The 19,832-nt window shown below is 43.1% G+C and overlaps 2 protein-coding genes across 2 annotated transcripts; one reads left to right on the top strand and one right to left on the bottom strand.

Annotated features, from left to right (window-relative positions):
• Positions 1-3,002: 3,002 nt before the first annotated feature.
• On the top strand, positions 3,003-9,084 carry LOC310876348 (uncharacterized protein). The gene is made up of 3 exons (XM_083789872.1): positions 3,003-3,169; positions 4,097-4,989; positions 7,908-9,084. Exons 2-3 carry the CDS (start codon positions 4,104-4,106, stop codon positions 8,822-8,824), a joined length of 1,803 nt encoding a protein of 600 aa, XP_083645998.1. The 5' UTR covers positions 3,003-3,169; positions 4,097-4,103; the 3' UTR covers positions 8,825-9,084.
• A 2,757-nt stretch (positions 9,085-11,841) lies between these two features.
• ntmt1 (N-terminal Xaa-Pro-Lys N-methyltransferase 1) lies at positions 11,842-19,563 on the bottom strand. The gene is made up of 5 exons (XM_083791080.1): positions 19,467-19,563; positions 16,830-16,888; positions 16,275-16,391; positions 14,741-14,996; positions 11,842-14,339 (listed from the first exon to the last, which is right to left on the bottom strand). The coding sequence occupies exons 2-5, from the start codon at positions 16,863-16,865 to the stop codon at positions 14,083-14,085; spliced, it is 666 nt and encodes a 221-aa protein (XP_083647206.1). The 5' UTR covers positions 16,866-16,888; positions 19,467-19,563; the 3' UTR covers positions 11,842-14,082.
• Between the last annotated feature and the right edge of the window lie 269 nt (positions 19,564-19,832).

Raw genomic sequence — 19,832 nt, 5'->3', positions numbered from 1 at the left:
ATAAAAGTTGGTCACTGCATTTGAAGACAGTGTGCAGGTGTTTGTTCCTTTTTCCGTACTCAAGTTATCAAAACAATTAATGACAGAAAAATACTTTATTAACAGTTAACAGCAGAAAAAAAGCACAGTAAAGTACAGTTCAATACTAGGTCTGCTATAAGGATTTAAAACCCAAGAAAGCATATGGTTTGTTTCCATTGGCCTATATATGCAATACTATGCAAAACATCATGTAAACAGTTAGTTGGAAATCAAAAAGAAAAATATGTACAGTACATGAGTAAACAGTTCAGGGGTGGGGGTGGCGGGGGTTTTATTATAAGCTTTTACTTTTTACAGGTAGTCAGAGGATATTAATAAAATCTGGGAATACATTTCTTACCAATAATTTTCTTCACCAATGTTTGTAAAGGTGTCTAATTAACTAAAACTATAGGCCAAATGTGCTGACCTCATCACATTTGTGATGACGGCTATGGTCGTTTTCAGCCCAAGGAGTGTTTTTCGTGCAAAACTAATGCTTGGAATGGATTTAGAATCATGGAAACGGCCTATAGTTTGACACGTCACATGCTACTTAAAGCAGAATAAAATTTAAAACATTTTGCCATATAGGCCTATTGGTTGTTGATGGTACACCAACTTTCAGCAGCTGTCAAAAATGCCCCTAGCCTGTTGTTGAATAGAAACCAATGTGGGATACACCTTTACAAAGACATTGGTGAAGAACATTCTTGGTAAGAAATGTATTCCCAGATTTTACATTATTCTGATAATATTCCCTGACTAAGGGGCCAGTTTTGAATTGCAGCCACATGGTGATGCTAGGTTAATCTTGTAGTCCCTAGTATGTCCAATCTAAATTATTAAATGCATTTTTGACATTCCTCTGTAGGCCTACTGTAGGAGTTTACAGTTTACCATGTAGGAATCCTACATGAATGGCCAAAGTAACCCCCTTGTACAAAAAAGGGAGTAAATTAGAACCCGGCAACTACCGCCCTATTTCTATTCTAAGCTCCATCTCGAAAGTGATGGAAAAAATAGTCTATGAACAGGTTGAAAAGTATCTTGCCTCTAATAAATTGCTGTACGAGTTCCAATCTGGTTTCAGAACATCCCACTCCACTGACACATGCCTCCTCTATTTGAGCGATCACATCAAACACGAGGTGGATGCTGGAAAATACTGCGGCATGGTCATGCTGGACCTCCAAAAGGCTTTTGACACCGTGAACCACTCCATACTGGTTAACAAGCTTAAAGCTATTGGTTTTGATAGCACATCAGTGAGCTGGATGCAATCCTACCTGGAGGGGAGAGAACAGATGGTGGAGGTGAACGGAACACTGTCCCCTCCCCTCCCAGTGAGCTGTGGCGTCCCACAAGGAAGCATACTAGGGCCTTTACTGTTCCTAATTTATGTTAACGACATGACTTCAGCTTGTGACTGCAACTTGTTCCTGTTCGCAGATGACTCAGCACTGCTGGTCTCGGACAGGAACAAACTGCAGGTTGAAAAGACCCTCAGCTCTGAACTCGGTAGAATCTGCACCTGGCTCGCTGATAACAAACTATCCTTACACCTGGGAAAAACTGAATCCATCCTCTTCGGATCAAATAGTAAACTCAGCAAGGCAGATGGCTTCTTGGTTAGAGTGGGTGACAATATTATCACACGAAAAGATGAAATTACCTACCTAGGTTCCATCCTGGAGGCCAATCTTTCCGGTGATAAAATGGCCACCAACGTAATCAAAAAAGTCAATCAAAGAACAAGATTCCTTTACAGGATCTCCTCACTGGTCAGCAAAAACACCTTGAAGACCTTAACAGGAGCCCTCGTACAAGGTTTCTTTGACTATGCATCCACCTCTTGGTACCACAGCACCTCAAAGGCCCTTAAAACAAGGCTCCAGACCTCCCAAAACAAACTGGTCAGGCTCCTACTTGGCCTCACCCCCCGAACCCACCTCACCCCTGCCCACTTTGACAGGTTGGGATGGCTTAGGGTCGACGACAGAGTACAGCATCTTGCAATGGGTCTGGTCCACAAGATTCGATACACCACCAAGATACCCATGTACCTGTCTAAATACTTCCTTAATGTAAACGAAGTCCACACCCACAACACCAGAGGGAGTGCAACAAACCATGTACAACCCAGATTCGGCACAAACAAGGGACTAAATTCTTTTCGCTCCTATGCCACCAAAATGTGGAACGCCCTACCAACAGTCATTAAGACATGTGAATCCCTTGACTCCTTCAAAACCGCTCTCAAAGGGCACCTACGGATGGCTGCAATTCGAAACTGGCCTCTGTAAAATCTGAATCCCCCCCACCCACCCCCCCCCCCCCCCATTTTCCCTCACTGTATATTGTATCTTTTCCCTTTTTTGCTTCCCATATGATGAATTCCTGTTCTGTACTTTAGCTACATAGAAATGTCTATTTGTATGTCTCTAAATGTCTGTATGTCTTTAAATGTTTTGATGAATTGAACAATGTGGACCCTGTTGTAAACAAGTGTAATGCTTAATTGGGTCGTCCACTCACAGTTGACAGTCTTTGTATGGAGTTTGTGCTTAAAATGTACTGTAAATTCTACAAACTGTTAATAAATATTTCAATCAATCAAAGTTAGTGCTAATTGATTTTGATTGCTCTCTCTCTCGCACGTACGCACACACACACACACAGACATTGGTTGATTCATCTGTGACACGTGTGTGTCAGGAAAATGCACGCAAAACACTATAGTATTTACGAAACCAAACCAGACTACCTGTAGCCCTGCGGCGGCTAGCCTGAGTCCTCCTCCTGGCATTCGGGTGCGTTTCCTTGTTTCTTGAAGAAGGACCAAAGTCACCAAACTGACCCTGCTTCATTCCTACTGAGTCACATAAGCATTGTCGCATGCTTGACGGTGGCGCAATTTAATTCACTGCCAACACACTAAACTAAAGTCACATTCCATTCGCACGCTAAAGATAGCAGGACTGTGTTTGGAAACATTTATCGCATCCAGTCAAGCCCATCATCACACCGGGTGCAGTCGCGCTCGCCGCTCAAATCACAGAAGTCTTTGTTGCTGATCGTACCACGGCGAGCTGATCTTGAAGAAAAGCGATCGATATTGGTAGGACTAGAGATTAAAGCACGACAGGTAAGGTGCACCGAATAGTGCGAAATAAATACCCATGATATGTTTGTTGCTGGTATGGGATTAATGACTGACGCTCAGAGCAGTCTGCTAAAAAAAATGCCTAAATTGTAAATTGATATAGGGCTACAGTTGATATGAAGTAAACTAATGAAATGGTTTTCATCGGCTGTATCATGGTGTTTACTTTAGTGCTTGTGAAGTTGTGTAGGCCTGCAGATTTACGTCTAGCATTTTGGCAGGTGCCCCACTGCATAAGTAGTCTAATTATACTTATTATATACTTATGTTTCGATCCTTTAGAGTTTTGTCAGAAGATACGATTGAAAGTTGAAACAAATGTTTGTAGTGATTCATGCAGTTCTGACATATTGGCTATTATAAATTATAATAGGCTATCTAATGGAAGCCTAGGCTGTTCCTAGCTTTTAAGTTAATTTAATTTATTTTAAGTTAATATATGCAAAACATTTGATCAGCTTCTGAAAGAGAATTTAAACTATAGGAAGTCTTGGCCTGCTAAATAGCCTACTGTAGCTCAGTGAGAAGAACTTGTTAGGCAAGGATTGCAATTGTATTCCTGTTCTGAGAACTAGTCAGACATGTGACCAGTGGTGCCTGCCTGGGTGTGATGGAAGGGAATCTCAGAACAGGTGAGACAGCTTTTTCACAATTTGGTCATGATGACGCCAACGTAAGTCATGTTTGAAAGCAGTTTCCATTTGTGATGGGGGTGTTAATAGCTGTTATTTGTCAACAAACAATAGGCTACATATGTACAATGTGTTTTTGTTACGAAAAAAAGAGTTGTGACCTCAAATGTTTTTCTTCTTGTATATAGGTGAGAGAGGGGAGAGACGCAGAGAGAGACAAAATGAAAATTCCCTGTATCTCTAACCCCCACCATCTACCCGTCTCTGTCTCCTATAGCCCGGCCATGAGGGACAGACTGAGCCACCTGCAGGAGCTGTCCAATGGCCACGTGGAGCAGATGGAATACGCGGAGTCGGCCGTCTCGGACACCTTCAGCAACGTGGACCTGGAGGAGGAGCTGCCTCACGAGGCTGTGGTATTCGACAGCAGTCCTGCCCTGGAGGGCGTCTTTGACCAGTCCCAGGACATCCACCGGGAGGTCCAGCTCATTCGGCTGGACGTCAATCGACTCCGCGAGCAGAACTCCCGAGTGCTCACCGCCACCACCCGCATGAGCACCATCAAGAGGGACTCTAATGCCATCGCTGCGGATATCAAAGCGCGGGCCGAGGGCGTCCTGACGAGGCTACGGGATATGGATAGCACAGCCCAAAACCTGGAAGAAGAGCACGGTTCTAATGCTGCCGCTACGCGCATTGCCAGAACGCAGTATGCCTGCCTCAGCAATAGCTTCCGTGATGCCATGTTTGACTACAACGAGGTGGAGATGAACCATCGAGAGGGCTGCAAGGCACACATACAGAGGCAGATGGAGATTGTGGGGCGGGAGGTGACTGGAGACGAGGTGGAGGAAATGATTGAGACAGGCCAATGGAACATCTTCAATGAGAACATAGTGACTGAAGGTAAAACGGCTCGCTCAGCCTTGAACCAGATAGAGAAACGCCACCAGGAGTTATTAGACCTGGAATCCCGTATTCAGAGCATCCATGACATCTTCCTGGACATTGCAATGCTGGTGGAGGAGCAGGGCCCCATGTTGAACTCGATCCAAACCAATGTCCAGAACACTGACCTGGCAATACAGGAAGTTCTGGTCAAACTTAGCAAAGCCAAACGCCATGACAAGAACAACCCCTTTAAGAAGATGTTTTGTGGCTGCTTTCCGTGTTACAAATGAGAGACTGATAGACTGATAGAGTAACGGCATGGGTATAAGGGAATGCCAGTGCTGTCAGGAAAGAGAATGAGGCCTTTAGAAGTATCTCATAACAAATCTGCAATGTAAACTTTACTGGAAGCATATCGTGAAAAGACACAATAATAGCTTTTTCCTGTGAATACATTTGAGAAGTGAGTAGGCCTAGTGACCAGATGTTTGGTTGCACTTCACTCAAAAATCATGGAGTCATGCTATGTTCATTATATCCTGAGATGTGGTACAGATATGGGTCAAATCGTATTTGAATATACCGTAACCCACTTCGTAATTTGTTTTAGCTTAAAGTTCCTACTGGGTGGTGGTAGCTAGCTGTAAAATTCAACAAGTATGCAATGTAAAGTACATGTCAGTTTCAGAGATTGGAAACTTAACTGACATCTGGATTGTACAGTGAGCTGTAGAATTATGAATGGGTCTATACTCTATAATATTGTCATTGCATGTCAGAACCTAAAATTGTTACTTGGGAATATGAGACTGAAGGTAAAGAGACATTGTGTAGATGAAGTTGTTCCTGCAGAAATGTTCTACATTTATATTGTCGTTGTTGGGTGGAAAATCTTGTATCTCCACAACTTACCTTTCAAATCCAGTGTTCCAATGGATCCAATGTAGTTAGTCACAAGCTTTTGTTAATACGTTTCATTGGTTAAATATTTATAAAACCCTCAACCACTTTCACTTAAAAAAACCCCCAAAATATAGCAAAAATAGACTGCACGCTGAGCTTGTAGATGGCTATTTATGCTACTTTTGTGTGACACTAGTATTATGAAGAGGACATTCATTTACAGGAAACAAATATGGTTAGATATAAGATTTCTGCCGGACAGCAACAATATAGTTGCATACTTCCAAAGTATATACTCAAAATCCCTCACAATCACAACAAGTGCCATTCCCTTTTGAGTAATGCCACTGATGATGCATATCAGTGTTGATATTTTGCAGGGATTGTAGGCCTATAATTGTTTCATTGGTATTATCAGATCGTATTATTGCACTTATAAATATATTTGCTGTGGTTTGTCAGCTGCTATACAAGAATAATGCAATTCATTCTTGGATTGAATTCTAAAACCACATCTACATTTGTTTTTCTATGAGTTTTTTAAATTCTGTTTCTGATTTTGCTTTCTAATGGGAGAAAGCCATTCAAGCTTCTTCAAGTCCTGTACACATTATCATGTTCCATCTGACAAATTTATTGTAGCATGATGTGCAAATAAACTGATATGAACTACTTTATACTTTGTTGACCGTCTAGGGGTCTATACTAGGACCCCTAGTTGTTTTCCCCTCTACCAAATCTTGTCTGCGAAAATAGACGATCATTCTACAAGCTCAATGTGTCCCGTTGCAATGAGCTTTCGAGCTTGTAGATCTTCTGTTTTAGCTGAATGATTATCACAGAATAGAATCTGGTTAAACAAAAAAACGTCTGTACTTCCTTGTGCTTTTGTAAGTGTGGGAAGGTTCATGGTTGTTGCCTGGAAAGGGGCGGTGATCAGATACCATGCACACAGAAACGGATACACTGCACACAGAAACTTGCGGTCAGTGAAAAGATGCTTTTTTAAGTGCTCTGGACTGAATGAATCAGACACGAGGGGATATACTATCTGTTTAAAATTTTGTCTGTCTTTCAATTGAGGTAGGATATCATTTTTTCTTCAACTTCATATATTATACTTTGAATTTAATTTCAATAAGTACCATGTGTAGCACACCTGGGTGAAACTACACTGGATTACTATAGGTCCCTAAAGAATTATTGTCTTATGTTTATTTGGTATGGACATCACAATCACATAGCATTGCAGATGCATTGCTTACAGTGTATTAGCATGAGTGCTAATTTTCAACACCTGTCCACAGGTGACTTTTGTAAAATACGATAACTATAGTCTAAAAAAAGTACAAATAAATCAACAAAATCATACCCAATACCCACAGTAACTTGTGAAACAAAAATGTAGACAATTATTCATGTAACCAGTCAATTGAACTAGGAACACATTTCACTATATAGGGTTCTCTTTACTTTTACTTTAAAATAGCTTCCACTGAATCTGTTGTGCTGACATAGCATGAGAAAACGAATTTCCACCTCTGTCCTTCACTTTGAGAAGATGGTAAAAGATGAATCACAGAGAGATAAGCAGTCTCTTATGAAAGCTAGTGCTATAAAATATATTTATAGACTTAATTTACATGTACAGTATAGTCTTTTCTAATGTCTCTGAGGAATGTCATTTTCTGGTGATGCTTCCTTGTTCCTTGTTTTAAAGGATTCCTGTGATCATATCAGGTAGAACTGCTGCCATTGTTTCAAATCACAGACAGGTGGAAACATACAGTACACAGGCAGTCCAGGTTTCATGTGTCACTATATCATGACATAGGCAATCAAATGGCACTGTAATCCGGTTATACACACACACACACACACACACACACAGTTATAATTTATTGGGTATTAGGGTATGCACATGCATAAAGTGAGTGGTAAATAGAGTGGAAAAGTAGTTTTTTGCCACTCAGTAGGCGTTCCCGCATAACTTCCGGGTATGTTGATGATGTCATGTCACACGCATACCCTCCATTACAACTCATCCCTCCAGAGTTATTACATAACATGCATTAACTAACTAATAAACCTGTCTCTGGACAGTGGGACCAGCATTCCAATATTGCCTCCTCCTAGTTTTCTAAGAGGGAACACTTGATGATGTTGATTAGACGAAATTGCTAGAAAATCTATAATTGACTTTGTATTTCACTGGTGTGTTTCTGTTTCAACAACTTCAACACGTTTAAACAACTACAGTTTTTTTCCCTCATACCCATGTCTCCTATAAGCAGCTAGGATGCGAGACAGGCTGGTGACACTGAAGGCCATTCGTGAGGAGGAGGAAGAGGACGAACCAGACCTTCGTAGACCAGAGTGTGATGAGGACAATGAGAGTCTCTCCCACGAGGCAGTGGTGTTTGATCAGGGCCCCTCTGTCATTGACCAAATCCTGGTGGAGGCCCACTCCATGCGCAAGGAGATCTCCCTCCTCTGCCTGGAGGTGGAGCGCCTGCACAGACACAACGAGCGCTTTGGCACCAGCGTGCGTCGCCTCACTCTCCTCAAACAGGACTCCGACTCCATTGCCAGAAAGATTCACCACCGAGGCGAAGCCCTTTACGCCCGCCTCCAGGCCCTGGGAGAGCAAAGTCGCCAGCTGGAGGATACGGAAGGTCCCAGCTCTGCCACCAGCCGCATCGCCCGTACCCAGCATCAGACCCTGACCCATGACTTCCACGCCGTCATGGCAGACTACAATAAGGCAGAGGAAACTCAGAGAGATACGTGCCGCGAGCGTATCCAGAGGCAAGCGTCCATTCTGGGGAATGACATAAGTGATGAGCAGCTAGACATGGTGGTGGATAAAGGGGGAGAAGGCTGGGCTGAGCTGTCCACCGCGGTGCAGACAGATGGAGGCCACACGGCGCGGTGGGCCCTGTGTGAGATGAAACACAGACACAAGGAGCTGGTGGAGCTGGAGGCGAGGATCAGGGACGTCCACGAGCTGTTCCAGAACATGGCCATGCTGGTGGAGGAACAGGCATCCACAATTAACAGTATTGAGGCTAATGTGTGTGGCACACTGGATTATATTGAGAAGGTCAATGTTGAGATTAAGACAGCCCTGCAGTACAAGAGGAAAAACCCATGTCTGACGTGCTGTCCCTGGCTTGCGTGTTGGAGACAGGGGGAGCGGTCTTTATTATAGGCAAGGTCAGGCGACCACCTGGGGCCTCGACAGTCAGGGGGCCTTTTTAAGTTTAAATAAACTGTTAATTAATTTAAAACATTTGCGTGTGTGTGCAGGGGCCTCATTCTAGGGTTCGCATAGGGCCTCAAGATCCCTATATAAAACGTAAGTTATAGAGAAACATGCTTAGCCTATATAGGAGTTTTATTTATTCAGCTGTACTGTCAATGAACGTAATTTAATCAACACACTGAAAATAAATTTGAAATAAACATCGATCCTAAGTGGAATAAAATTTGGGAATTGAGAGGAAATGTGTATGCAATTTATTTTTAACACAGGCGCATTCCAACACAATTTTATGAGATTTGTATTGTTTGTCTACATTTGTGCAGACTAAGTACTCAGAGAAGGTCAAGAGTTTGGCTTACATATACAGTAAGTAGCCTATTTAAAGAAGAAAATCTTGAACAACAAACAACATTAGCAGATTTGTTCTTGAGTGATAAAATAAATATGCCTACAAAAGTGTAGAGCGAGTGGGATAGTCAGTAAATAATGATGAAAAGTGTGGATGAGGACAGGAGGGAAGAGGGCAGATGGAGAGCGAGTCTTAAAGTGTAGCAAATTAATGCAACTTATGGTCACGACTTTAAATGGATGTGTTACTTTGTGTCTCAAAAGAACAGAAAGTAGAGACTAGATGTGGAATTGTGGATAGAAAAGAAAACATCACTGTCAATGGGCAAATTAGGAAAAAGGAGTATAAAAAGGTTCAGAAATGAGAAATTGACACGGCTGTCCCAGCTTGAGAAAACTAAAGATGTCCTTTCAGCTGTTGAGTTGACCTGGCTGATGGAAAAGGACGACGTAAAGAGCACGGTGAGATGAACACTCAGGAAACTACGTGAGAAAACGTAATTACTTTCCTCTTAAGATGGTTTGTTCAAGGATCGAAGCACATGACATAACATTGTCTACAATAGGGAAACACCATTCAACAGGTTCCTCCAGATTCTTTGAGTTACATGAGGAACTGTCAAAACTTTAGGGGAGAAAGATGCGTCATGTCTATTCTTGGTCTTTAATTTTAGTTATAGAGAACAATACTGTTAGAAACACTGAGTGCAATGTTGGAGAAAAAATACAGTAGTTTAGCATTTTGTCTTCCACATTTATTGCAAGTTTATCTAAAAATAGATGAATGAATGACATTTATCAAATTAAACTTTGAATCCCTTTTCTCTCGTCCATCCTATAGCCTCGCGATACTATTCACTCATCCCTCAGTATTAGATTTCTTTTTTTGCAATGTCCCACCCCGTATTTGAATACTGGGCCCTGGTTGGTTATAGCCTGGTTCTGTCATTTCAAAAAGTTGACAGTATAGGCACAGACCTACTCGGGAATGAACCAAATTGGAAATGATGCAAGTTGGGAATGTGGATGTAATAGCCAATTTATCCACTGTTGTACCCATCTGGGCAATAATGATTATCAGACTGAAGCTTCCAACCAAGCAGTTCACTCAGTGGAGTGGTCGGGGTCTATGGTGTGGACCTGAACTAATTTAACTTTAATAGCCTTTTCAGGTGTCCCAATACACACTAATGGTGTTGCGACCACAGGTCGCAGTTAACTATGGAATCTAGCACTTCCCGTCAGTGTGTGTTGGTTGGTTGGTCACCCCAGGCAAGCCCCCCAGGTCATCGTGACATCAGCCCCCTGGTCACCCCAGGCAAGCCCCCAGGTCATCAGGGATGGATATATAGTAAATGCGACCTGCTGTCGCAGTTTAACCCATATGGAGATTCCTGATGTCATCAATATTGGCCAGCAACTCATCTGACCTCAAACCCTTAGATCTCCATATATGGATATATGTCAGAACTGACGTTCCATATGTTGATCCTTCCCCATCCATCATTCCTCTATGTCTCCCTTTTCACTTAAACCTGTCCATTCAAACTTTAGACTGCCCCAAAGTTATTAGTGCAGCGGCAAAAACTAGTTTTCAACAGGCCGAAAGTTAAGGCCCGGCCCTACCTGGGCCCTCATCAAACCCTGTACACTCAAGAGAATGTCCCCGCTACCACAATTAGATCTTCATATACTGTATGGAGCTGACCTGTTTTGACATTATATGTTGATCTGACCTCATCAAACCCTGTACACTCGAGATATTCTCCTTATTTGAAAAGCTACAGAATTCATTCCATGTTGATCTGACCCCCCCATGCCAAAGCGCCAGTGCTGGCCCAGCAGTCTGTTGTCAATGAGGCGGATGCGTGCACGCGACCTCTGTCGCTTCTCGCCCTCAGGCGTCTTACTGGTATTGACCCTATAAACAATTCAATAGAGCACCGAAGTCTGACGTCACTTTCAGTAGAGGGCGTCAGTCCCCAGGTTCATGTATTTGTTTAGTTGCATTGAAATCACCATAGGAGGAGTTTTAGATTGATTCATATAAGAACTGTGTTTGAAAAATAAACATGTCATCCCGGCCGCTTCACTCACATGGATATGAAGAATCAACTGACTGAGAGAAAACGCTAATGTTACTGCTGCTGAATTAGTTAGATTTTCGCTAGAAGCAGACTGTATCATATATGAGTGACTGACTGTTGCAAACGATACAGAGACACCTCCCTGACAATAACGCCGAGACAGCTTGTTTATTTTTGGACCACAACGCTTATAGTAGACGATATTAAGATCACCCCATGTTATTCTCCATAGAGAAACTACTTCCGTGAACCAGGGGAATCGTCGGGATGAGCGAGTTACGTCAGGACTTCGGTGCTCTATATAGGTATGGTTTTGCCCACTCAATTCATAATTAACGTTCCAATTTTTGAGCTCTGGCTCATGGACCAAGAAGGGGGCCGGTTCAACCCAGGGGGAAAAAGGGCCATGATGTCGTAGTAAATCAGTGTCCTACATATTCTGAAGAAAACCTGGAGCCTTGATATTCAGGTCTTATGATCAAAATAAGAAAATTATAATAGTGTGTAAAAAAATCAAAGGCACAGAAGGCAGTTTATAGCTTCTCCTCAGACAAGCTGGGCATTTATGGCACGTATAAATACATTTTAAAAGCAGTATAAATACTTTTGTAACAGAAATTCATTTTTATAACAGTAGAAATAACGGTGTGTAAAATGTCGGTGGCCAATCCGGGTGCAGGCATTTGTTCGAACATACCAAGAGTCATTAGTCCGACACACTACCCGCACGCCACAAGTGATTTATAACCCGCAGCACGGGTGATTTATATCCCGCAGCACAGGTGAATTATAACTCGCAGCACAGGTGAATTATAACTCGCAGCACAGGTGATTTATAACTCGCAGCACAGGTGATTTATAACCCGCAGCGCATGGCAGGCTTTTGGTATGTTGGATAAACGTCTGCACCCCGGCCAATCCGGGTTGGTTTGCATAAAGTTACGGCTCACAGCTTTAAATTCATTAATACCTGGAACGTACTGTATCTGTGTCACCTTATAGCTTTAAACCAGTTTTAACCATTATTTTATATTTTAGCTGTTGGAAAAATAGCAGATCTACAAGCTTGTAGATGTGTAGGGGGGGACCCTCTGGGACAAAATATTATGAGATGGGGACGGGTCAGTGGCCAAATACACATAATTCTGGGGGTCCTTGACATGAAATAGTTTGAGAACCACTGACATAGAAACATGAGGTTTTTCAGAAACCTTTCAGGATTCAGAAGACATTTGTAGAATCGGGTCCTCAGGTCATAACACTTTGAGAGCTGCGCCCTCTAGTGGTCTAATGGTACCTCGGCACCATGCTTCGCATCAACATCAAGCCGCATCAAGCCGCTTCCGTGTATCACGCTTCACAAAAACGAAATCGAATCGTAGTCTAGCAGCTGGCAATGTTTATCTTTCGCCAGAAACAGTAATATGTCGGCCGCAATGGGATCAAAAATCACTACTCTCATCTGAACGCCGGACGGATCTGACAAAGACACAGATTTTGGAGTATTTTTCAGAGAAAACATGCAGGAAAGAAATTATGAGTGGATTCCAATGGGGTGCTCGTGCATTTCGCCTTGTGCCTGGAGGGACATAGCAACCTGCCTAGCAACCTGGGCTCAGTAGAGGTACGCGTTTGGCTTCTGCCGGTGGATTTTGATATAAAGTGATTACCGGCGGGTTCGTCTATCAAAGGGTAATTATGATAACGTGCGGTGCCGTGGGTCATGGCGACAAGGGTGTTAATGGGTTAACGTTATACTCTTGAGAAGCTTGATGAATACACACAGACCACATGCCCCACCCATCCTAGGAATACATATTTAGCATAATCAACAGGTCACATGGTTTTGACTTGACACTTTTACTGAATATTGACGAAATATTCTGTCATTTAAGTTAAATTTTTTTAATTAAAAAGTTATGTGTTTATGTATTTGTTTGCTAATAAGTTAAAGCAGCACCATGCAGTTTGGGTTATCATCAGCGGCCACGTTGGACACAAAACAACATGGCAGCCAACCGTCTTTGGACTTACCCAAGAGTGTCTGCAAGCACTTCCAGCAAGGATGCGCTGTGATTGGCCAGTCTTGGCTTTGACTGGCAGACAGACAAGGACCTTAATGGAAACAAGCCACAAAAACCTAAACAAAACAAGTCAGGGTGTGGACTTGTAGACTTGATCTTATAGATCACGTCGGTGGCCAATCCAGGCTGGTTTGCATAAAGTTACGGTTCACAGCTTTAAAACCACTGAGACCTGAAAAGCATCTGTGTCACCTTAGCTTTAAACCACTTTTAACCATTATTTTTTAAACCATTAACAGCAGATCTACAAGTTTATAGCGTGGCACTTGTAGATCTGATATTATTTGAACATATGTGGAAATGTGGCGCACATCTATGAATAAATATACTTTCACTGCGAACGTTTTTTAAGTCAAATCTGTTTTTTTCTTTAACTCAGGGCCAGCGTGTGTGATCTTAGATCTCCTATTTCAGAGCCAGGGTGTAGACTTGTAGATCTCCTATCTCAGGGCCAGGGTGTAGACTTGTAGATCTCCTATTTCAGAGCCAGGGTGTAGACTTGTAGATCTCCCATCTCAGGGCCAGGGTGTAGACTTGTAGATCTCCTATTTCAGAGTCAGGGTGTAGACTTGTAGATCTCCTATCTCAGGGCCAGGGTGTAGACTTGTAGATCTCCTATTTCAGAGCCAGGGTGTAGACTTGTAGATCTCCTATTTCAGAGCCAGGGTGTATACTTGTAGATCTCTTATCTTAGGGCCAGGGTGTGCACTTGGTAGATCTCCTTGGGGAAGTCCGTCTGCTGCTCTTCGTGGACGATGTGTAGCCCCGCCTCCCTCACCAGGGTCCGCACGATGTCCAGGTCTCTGCAGACGCTGCTGTCCGTCTCGTCAGGGACGACGCCCTCGAACGACACGTTGTCCTTGATGACCACCAGGCCATTGGGCCGCAGTGCCGAGCCGCAGCGACGCAGGAACGCCACCAGGTGCTCGTCGGTCAGGTGACCTGGGTGGGGTGGGGTGGGCGGGGGGGCGGATTAGAGAAGTGGAGGAGGAGTCAAAGGTTAACACTTTTACTGCCCCAGAGGGAGATCTCCTTCTTTTAATTCTTTATAATTATTCGATATCAGAGCGCTATACTAGAGCACTGCGCAGTAGTGTTTTATAAATCCCATTAAGGCCCGCAGTGACCACCTGTCCACCACTCCCGCCCCCAAAACTAAAAATGTACTCACTCTGTGCCGAGATCGCCTTTTGACGCCTCCCGGTCTAAACGCGTTTTTATCCTCAATATGTACTTTGCTCGGCCAATCAAATCATCACTATGAGGTGATCAGCCAATCAAATCATCGCTATGATTCACACACAAACACAAAGCTGGGCATAGGAGGAGCTCAAAAACCTCACCGATGACCCACTGGACCCAGATGACGTCGTAGCGCCCCGGCTCAGGGAGAAAGTCCTGCAGGCCCTGGCAGAAGTAGTGTCCGACCCGCTGGGACACCTCGGGGCCCAGGTAGGCGGGAGCCTGGTCCAGGAACTCCCGCGTGACGTCCACCATGTCCACGGTGGAGAACAGAGGCAGCAGCAGACGCTTGGTGATGCGACCGATGCCCGCTCCGCAGTCCAGGGCACATCCGGTCCCCGTTTTACCCTCTCCCTCCTGTCGTTAAATGCAGGAGATTGGTCTCAAACGAACAACGCCACCCAATATGGGAAGACTTTGGACGTATTGTCCACTACGGTTGAGAGCCAGGGTGCTCTCCACCCAATATTGCCCCACCCAATATGCCAAAATATTTCATCCACTGTCAGCCGCAAACTCGGCGATCACGCTAGAAAATGATGTGAGAACAGCTGCGCTCCCAAGGTGGAGTTATACCTCGCCGTACAGTTGACCGCGTGTAGAAAGTAACAGATCTACAAGTTTACAGCGCATCGCGCCCACAACAAAGTAAGTTGAACGAAAGTTGCTCTATATGGTAGATATAGGTCAACAATACGAATGACTAGATTTGTAGATTAAAGGGTAAGACCACTTTTTTGGGTTGTGTAGTTACTTTGCCATGATGCAACTCCAAATGTGGACAAGAAATAAAAAATAACTGATCCAGTGATTAGAAATTGATAATTCAAAATATGCTCCTCATTGACTTACATTGTAGCTAAAACAGCTCTCAAAGTCACTATTTTAGTACGTAAACAAACACAAACAATGTTGATTCAGACAATATAGAGCATCACCATGTGGTTTTATTTTTTCATAAAAATGTTATCTTCCTGTTGATTTGTCCATTTTATTGGGAAGAAAACCCGGACTGGATCCGTGGATCCGGATCCAGATCTTCAAATAGTAAAATCAACAGGAATCTAACATTTTTATGAAAAAATAAAACCACATGAGTTTTGGTGATGCTCTATATTGTCTGAATCAACTTTGTTTGTGTTTGTTTACGTACCAAAAGAGTGACTTTGAGAGCTGTTTTAGCTACAATGTAAGTCAATGAGAGAGAATTCCATTCTAGAAGGCTTTCTTAGCTTTATTTGTAGTTGTTAAGTCCCCACCAAAGAGGTCCAGGTATAATTTTGTGCAAAAGTGCATTATTGGCCATTTCCCCTACCATAAGCCCCCAATGGGGGTTGGGTTTTTGTGCTAATTTGCTTATTTCCATCGAAATAAGTAGTAAAGTGTGCCGCTTGGGATACTATGAAAATAAGCAAATTACACCCCATAGCCCCATTCAATTCAATGCAATTCATTGAGGGCTTATGGTAGGGGAAATAGCCAATAATGCACTTTTGCACAAAATAACACCTGGACCTCTTTATACAACAAATAAAGGTAAGAGAGTATGATTAAATACATAACTGAATTAAAGACGCTACAGGAAACAACTACCACCAACTCGACACATTAATGAGACCAGAAGGTGTGACTTACTCCGAGGAACTTCTGTAGGAACACCTTGGATCCGTTCAGGTCGACATTGGAGATGCTGCCGTAACCTCCCAGCATGCCATCTACCGTGGGGGGGACGTCCCTCCAGTAGTCCTCTGCCTGGAAATGGATAAATGAATGGATGGATGGATGAGTGAAGTGATTCATTTTTATTTGTCATTTCTTGTCACAAAGACACATCCCTTATGGGATTATAAAACAGCAAAAACACAAATAAACAGTATCACATTAACTTCCTGAATACAGAAACTACACAAAACGAAAAGAAAAGAGTTGGTTAATACCCCAAAACAGAAATAAATATATATATCACATAGCCTATATGTATACTTTGTCCCACGCTTTTGGTGCATTCACACAGGCAGATGCAAAGACGAATGGGAGTATAATTTGGAGCAGCTACATGCATCATAGCGTCTTTGCATCGTCATGTCGCTGGCTTCCATTGACACTGAACGGTATTGTAGACATTGTGTGTCGTTGTGTCTGACCGTGTGTACGCAAACGTGCAAATATCTTATTTTTGAAAATGCAAACCTGGGTGTAAAAGCTCTGTGGCGTGGGGGTCTCCATCTCTGAACCGCTCGTCCGGATGTCTGGGGACAAATAAACAACAATTACACAACAGGGAGACGGGAGTACAGGCTTTAGTTCCGAACTTCCGACATACAATTGGTCCGACTGTCATTAGACTGACACCCCACCCAAAACCCTAAACGCACGCGCTAGGCAACGCATGTCGGGAGCGACGGGTGATTTCCGCATGTCAGACCTTTGGTGTGTCGGATCTGCGTGTGCACTCCCATAACAGGTAGGTACCACTACCAGCAGTGGTCGTCAAAACGCCACAAATGTGTTCGTGGCAAGACTAGGCCTCGGAGTCGTCCGTGGCAAATTCTATCGTTTTTACACACCATTATCATGTTCTTATTTTGATCATGAGACTAGGGTGTCCCCCTTTGCGTGGGAGTGGGGCAGTCCCTCATTTCCAAGACTTTTCAGGCGTCCCACAAATCGAGACCCTGCTGTCCCACATTGTGACTGGCAGGCATCAGTGTTCAAATCATGCCCTAAATATATAGTTAGTCCCCTAATAGTTGGCTATCTGATGTAAAGCTGTCATATTGTCTCTTTTCCTGCAAGATGTGTTTTTATGCCTGTTAAAATAACATGAGAAATGTTACAGTACCAAGTTGGCCATATCACCCATGACCAAAATTTGCATTTTAAAACAAAATGTGAGATGCCAGAGGGGTTTAAAAACAAAACGATAGGCCTATGGTCGAATATGACATCAAGGCATTTAATTTAAAGGTTTCTATGCCAACCCCGTCCCCTCCCCCCCATCCCACTTGTCCCACAAAAGCAATACTCCTGTCCCTCAAATGAACAGTTTGGATCTGTCACCCTATGAGACCCCAAATACTGAATGCCAGTCTCCAGTTTACTATGAAGTATGACACATACATTAGAAGTCCAACTACTACTAGTGGTTCTCAAATGTTTTACTTGCAACAAGGACCCCCCTTAACTGTGTGTTAAGGGGCCCGTATTTGTACACTCTCTGAGTTACAGACATGTAAAGGTCATTTAGAGCTAGGTCTTTGCTTGTGTACTAATTTTGTTTATGTCCGTGGCAAAAATAGAATTGACAAATATCCACCACAAGCCAGCATGGATTGGTGATGACCCTGGTTTTGACTGAGGAAGCAACCTGATTGGTTGAAATATAGCCATCTACCCGTTTCAAACGTGCATGATGGCACACCTAATAAAAAAAAAAAAAAAAATCAGCTGTATACTGATGAGACCCCTAAATGTCTAATGCTATTTTTACCCACAATGTGAATGTGTTTCTAATTGTAAAACTTTGCTTGCGACCATGAAACAAAAAGGAATAGTTTCTCACGATGTCCATTTCTTTACATTCCACGACACAAATGTGGGGACATTTGTTCCTCACAACAGTAACACACCAAGCACGCACCAAATGTGTCTCCGCGTGGCATGACGACACCTCTAGCTGTCAGCTGTCATGTCAATCACCCCCTGCCCCCCCCCACACCCCCCCACACACACACACACACACACACACACACACACACTTTGTACTAAAAATAAACTGAAACTGAACTGATTTAGGCCAGATTTAACTATTTTTATGCCTAGAACGACTTTGGACAATTAATTCGGTTATTAATTCAGAATAGCCTCTTTCATATTTACCATATACCTAGTAACGCTCCACATCACTAGGAAGTTCCTAGTCCGGGGGTATTTCACAGTGATAAGATGGCCGCTGCATAGAGAATTGAGGCTCAGATTGAGGTGATTGAATGCCGCTAGGGGTTCAATAAAACTTCTGCGCTGTTACAATATTAACGTTTATGATGAACACTTATGTGGACATCCCACGGTACAGTAGTAAAGCCTTGACTTCCGGTCAATTTGGGCTGAATTTAAAATACACCTTTCCTACAGCCAGCGGTGAGGGACATTTAAACTGAATTGTGGTAGCAGTCAAACTTCAAAGTGTTAAGCGATTGTTTAATTCAGCACGCTCTAAAGATTTTTACATTCCACTCCTAATTCTATCATCTGTAGCTCTCAGGAAATACCTTTACTTTTTTGGATACGATACTGTGAAAAGGGTTTTCTCCACTGCTCTTGGAGGGCTCGACCCATTTCTACCTATGCAGCTTTATCCTGACACTCTTCTCTGAGCTTAACAGCAGCTAGGGTGAGGTTCCGTGGAAAGTAACTACCGGTATAAGTATATTTACTCAAGTACTGTACTTAAGTACAATTTTGAGGTCCATGATGAAGTCCATGATCACATTCACACATGATCACAACAACCAGAGCAGAGGGATCGAGTTCCACAAACCACGTTCAACCCAGATGTACTCAAGTAGCCGCCTACATTTTGAATTCCGGATATTTACAGTTCTACTGTAAATGTTATACAGTTATACAGAGTATATTTCTAAATCGCAGTATTGTACTTTCACTTGAGTAAAACATGGGGGAGCCTACATGCTTCCTCTCTCCCATTAATGTGTGTTGGACGTGCGTTGTTGACATGATCACACACACAGAGAGCTAATTACTATAATTACAATCATATATAATGACGTTGTGAACTAATAATATCAATATAATACTGACACTAACCTTATTTTCGTCTCGACGTCGTCACTAGAGACAGATCCTCTTCTAGACGCTAGTCCATGATGCGACAGGCGCGCAGGCACGCCAGTGACAAGGCAGCACATATTAGCTAGCAAATATAAGACTTCCGGTGGCCGAGCTCTCCAGAATAAAAGTATACGCTAAAGTAAACAAAAACGATTAATGCACATTCAAACGAGTATTTAAACGATAAATGGTGTTCACTGGAGTGCATATCCCTTACAAATAGGACGCTGGGCAGAAAACGGCTCTTCGAGGCAGCTGTAGACGAGTTCAGGGAGATGTCCTGATTGTCCTCTGCCACACCTCACTTTCCGCTAAGCGGGAGAGGTGTAAACAAAAGTGTGG

The sequence above is a fragment of the Protomyctophum parallelum genome, assembly GCF_964188405.1.
Source record: "Protomyctophum parallelum genome assembly, chromosome: 19".
Taxonomy (NCBI): Eukaryota; Metazoa; Chordata; class Actinopteri; order Myctophiformes; family Myctophidae; genus Protomyctophum; species Protomyctophum parallelum.
The sequence above is the reverse complement of the archived record's forward strand: the minus strand, read 5'-3'. Positions and strand labels throughout refer to the sequence as shown.